This window comes from Lipotes vexillifer, unplaced genomic scaffold (assembly GCF_000442215.2).
Source record: "Lipotes vexillifer unplaced genomic scaffold, Lipotes_vexillifer_v1.1 scaffold753, whole genome shotgun sequence".
Taxonomy (NCBI): Eukaryota; Metazoa; Chordata; class Mammalia; order Artiodactyla; family Lipotidae; genus Lipotes; species Lipotes vexillifer.
This window is the reverse complement of record NW_006783618.1, coordinates 79,758-84,209: the sequence shown is the minus strand read 5'-3', so window position 1 is coordinate 84,209 and position 4,452 is coordinate 79,758. Positions and strand designations below refer to the sequence as shown.

Genomic DNA, 4,452 nt, shown 5'->3' with positions numbered 1-4,452 from the left:
GGGGGGGGGGGTCACCCTGTCTCACACACAACCTTCACAGAGGAAAGAGAAAAGCAAAGCAAGACCAATGGCCAGAGCTCAAGGGAGAACCAGAGAAGCAGGGAGAGGAGACGCAAATTTCCTACAGTGACACAGCCCGTAGGTGGCAGATGCTGGCAGTGGAGGAGGCAGTGGGCGCAGAGAGGCGGGGAGTGGCAGGGAAGGGTGCAGCTTCCTACCTGTGATATTGACCTCCACCTGGCCTGAGCGGGTGCCGATGGGGTTGGTGGCCTCACAGACGTAGGTTCCTGCCAGGCTGTAGTTGATAGGTCCCCTGAAGAAAAGAGTTCTGTTCTGGGCCTCCACACCCTTGGGGAGGGAGCCATTCAGCCTGCAGGGATTGGGAGACAAGGCAGAGGGTTATGACTCTCCAGCCCCAAGAAGCTGCCCCTGTGTCACCCACCTGACTTCAACACCATCAGCCCTTTGGCTGAGTTAATAGACAGCATCTGTCTCGGAAGGGGTAAAAGCAATAAAAAACAACAATCATCTCTTGCATTTGGCAGTTTTGTATCATTCAGTGTTTCACATTTGCTCATCACAGCACTGACATGCAGACAGGACAGGTAGATACTGGATCCACTTAACAGAAGAGAAACAAGGTCCAAGGCCAAGGAAACATAGCTAGAAAGTGACAATTGGAGCTCTAGCCAGAGCTCTGGACTCTTGGCACAGTGCTCTTTCCACCACACTGGTTCCTGCTAGTTGGTCCTTGGTTTCCTGGGTAGTTGGTTAATAGTCTGGGGTCCTAACCCCAAATCTACTAAAGCTGCGCCACTGGGGTCATGGCCTAGAATTTTAACAAGCTACTCAGGTAACGAGATGTGCCCCATGTTTAGGTATGTTCCATTTCACCATCTCATTTTCTTGCTGGGCATGTCACAGGTCTTTTTCACAGGGGGAGAGTCCTAGAGGGCTCCTGAACACAGGAGACCTTTTCCTTCCTCCTGATCCTTCATGCCACAAAACTATTATTCTGTTGGACCCGGAGCTGAACTTGGCAGGCAGGGCCCTGCCCACTCGCACCTACGGAACTACTGCTGGTTCCAGGAAGTGGATGGTAACAAACAGCTAAGGTATGTCAGCGCCTTCTACTCCCTAGAAAAAGAATGTAGACACGATCTGGGCAGCCGTATTCTGGCCACCCATGTCAACCTGCTTCTTAGCTTCCCCACGCCCCTGTCTTTCTGCTTTCTGTGTGTTCCATCCAGCTCTTCTCTGGGAGGAGCCTTGGCTCAGGCCATCAGAGCTGGCTGGGGTGGGGGGGTGAGACTAGACCCTTTGAGGTGCAGGCCCAAAGACCACGAAGCCAAGGATGGGAGGATGGGCCTTGGGACGAGCACTCTACGAACACAGGCATTCTGGGCTGACTGCTGCCTCTTCCCTGAGAATCTGGGGGTGCTGGAGAGAAGGAAAAGGAACAAAGAAAGATCTGGGATGCTCCAGAAAGCCAGCTTCCCTGGGGACATCTCGATAAAAATAAATAGTGGGGGCTGGGGTGGGAGTGACTCAAACTGAATCACCACAACATTCTTTATTAGGGAGCAGAAGGAAGGCAGATCACGAGGGAAGCCCCCCTGGCAGAATGGTTTGTCCCATGGACCCTGATGCTGTCAAACAAGGGCGTGTGTGTGTGTGTGTGTGTGTGTGTGTGTGCGTGTCTCTCGTGGCCCCTCTCCCCTTCTCACCGAGCAACCTTAGCCTAGACCTTCATTTCCTCTCTGCCCAAGGTTTCTGGAGGTGGGGTGGGTGGGCCTCCCTGTGACCAGCAAGGTTCCTGGCAAAGCGACCAGCCAGCCCCGCAGCACTTACGTGGTCCAGTGGTACTCGGTGGCTGGGGGGTTGGCATCAGCTTTGCACTTGAGCTTCACATCCATCCGCTGCAGGTACCAGTTCCCATCAAACCCCTCGATGGTCACCTCGGGCTCGTCTGTGGGACAAGAGGTGATGTTTGAAAAGGGTGAGGTCAGGAGAGCAGAACTTGGGTGAGGGAGGCTCTGATGGGGAAGGGATGGAAGGGGAAGTGACATGGAAACAGCAGGAAGAAGGGGCAGAATGACAGGGAGGGTGGAGGTCACGGACCCTCGGAGCAGAAATAGCAGGGGAATGAGGAAGGGGGAAAGAGAGGGTGGGCAAGGGGGGAAGAGGAGGGGAGGACGAAGAGCCCCCAGGAAGAGGGAGGGAGGGGGAAGGAAAAGAGGGAGGATAAGGGGGTGAGGGAAGGAGGGGTGGGGAGAGTGATGAGAGGTGAGAAGCAAAGGAAGGGGGGCTGGCGAGGGTGGGGGTGGTGTGAGGGGACCACGGCGCCTGCCCCACCCTGGGAGACCCAGCCCTCCGGCACTCTGCCCCGCTCACACTGCACGTTGAGGGTGAGGCTTTCCCGGAAGCGGTCCATGTGGTAGTTGACGATGCAGGCCAGGGACTGCCGGTGGGCTTCCCGGCTGGGCACCAGGCGGTAGCGGCTGATGACGGTCACCGTGCCGTTGGGGTTCCGGATCTCCTGGTACTCCGCCTCACCCTTCAGCCGCGTTTCCCAGGACACCACACTGGGAGGCTTCCCATTGGCCGAGGTGCAGGTGGCCACCAGGACCTTGTCATCCTGCCCCTTCCTGGCTCGAAGCACTGCCTGGGCGCCCTCTATCCAGTTGGTGGGTTTGGCTGCGGGGAACCAGAGAGAGCCATGAGTCTGGCTCTGTTGCCTCATCAAGGAGACACAGGCCAGGAGGGCAGGTACCTGCCAGGCCTTGCTTCAGGTCACCCTGGCCATCCGTGCCTCTCAGCTACGCTTCACCAAAGCCCCTCCCAGCACTTCTCACAGGGACCTCTTTGGATCTAACCCACAGCCTTCCTGCTCTAGTCTTTGTATCCCCTTTTGTCACGTGGAAGTCTTCTTGGAGTCCTGCCGTGCTCAGGAGGCTCTCTCCCTTACCATGGCGTCTGCCTGCTTCCTGGCCACCTGGAAAGTGCCCCACGGTGGGGCTCCAACCTGAATACTGATCCTCAGCTCTGTCCACAGCGAAGGCCCAGCCCCCATCCCTAGTGAACTGAGACAGTCTGGTTAGAAGGGACCAGAAGTGCCACGCCCAGAGCACGGGAGCATATGCCGACCCAAGGAGAGCATCTGGGGCCACTGAAGATGGCCAAGCCCCCAGGCCACAGGCCCCACCCAAGCAGAGAGGAGTGGTCCGGTCAGCTTACCCATCACAGTGAGATTGAGCTGGCTCTCTCGATTGCCAGCAGGGAAGGTGGCAAACTCGCAGATGTAGACGCCCTCATCCTCCAGCTCCAGGCGGGAGAGGCGAATGGTGCCGTCTGTGAAGGAGGGCCGTAGGAACTCCACGCGCTCGCGGTAGGGGGCCAGCACCGAGACGCCCATGGCCGGGTTGTAGATAGCCACGTTCTGCTTGGAGCCATTGGTGGCCTTCTGCCACGTGACCTGGGTGATCTTCACGCCGGGCAGCGGGTTGGCGAAGCTGCAGTGCAGCACCACGTCCGTGCCGATGAAACCGTACATGGAGTCGTTCACCTGGACCACCTGGGTGTGGGCGCCTGGTCGAGGGAGATGGCAGAGCGTGGTCAGGGACAGCCACAGCCCCCGCCCCAACTCCCTGTGCGCTGGTCTTCTATTTTCCAGTAGTCATTATTTTAAAAATTCTGACTCTACAATAATAATTGCTTGTTATAGAAACACTGTTGTGGGCAATACTAAAAAATACTGAGAAGAAAATGACAACAACCCATGATCCCACCACTCAGACATATCACTGATCATCTGATAGGAAGTGTTCTCTTTTACATCCTTCTCTATATATCCAGGTGACCATCTGTTTTTTTTAAACAAAATCAGAACCATACCGTAATCTGTTCCATAAACTGTCTTTTCACTTAGTGATATATCATCAGTGTTGCTCCATGGCAGTAAATATCCGTCCACACCCCTATTTTTGATGAGGGTTGAATGTGCTGCTTTTTGAGCAGAGGCTCAGCAGAGGGGCCACCAGCTGCTTCAGCTTCCTGGGCCTCGGTTCCCTCGTCTGATAAATGGGGCGGATAATCCAGTCCTCTCTAGCTCACAGGTTGCTAGGAGAACCAAATGGTACGACGGATGAGACAGTGTCAGGAGGCAGGAAGCGCTGGGGGAGCACCGGGGCCCACAGTGGCCATCATTATGGCCACCTCCGCTCAGGAAGGGCTGAGGGCCCAGGCCCTGGGGTGCACTGGCTTGGCCCCTCTTACCCAGCAAGGCAGCTGCACAGGGCTCAGCCTCTCTGGCTCTAACTCGCCTTCACAATCAAGTCTGGATGTCTTAACTTGGCATTTGACGTCCTCATCACCTGGGTCCTGCCTTTCTGTCCACGTCCATCCATACGTGAGGCCTTCCAACCAGGTCAGACTGGACCCCCCCCCCCCCCC

At 56.4% G+C, this 4,452-nt stretch overlaps 1 protein-coding gene across 1 annotated transcript in view; it reads right to left on the bottom strand.

Moving 5' to 3' along the window:
• Positions 1 to 4,452, bottom strand: part of NECTIN1 (nectin cell adhesion molecule 1) — a 65,865-nt gene that overhangs the window by 10,184 nt on the left and 51,229 nt on the right. The window contains exons 2-5 of the mRNA XM_007456268.1: positions 3,238 to 3,588; positions 2,395 to 2,697; positions 1,852 to 1,969; positions 219 to 370 (exon numbers count right to left, since the gene is read on the bottom strand). Coding sequence (XP_007456330.1) covers positions 219 to 370; positions 1,852 to 1,969; positions 2,395 to 2,697; positions 3,238 to 3,588 — 924 coding nt within the window. The remainder of the gene's footprint in view (positions 1 to 218; positions 371 to 1,851; positions 1,970 to 2,394; positions 2,698 to 3,237; positions 3,589 to 4,452) is intronic.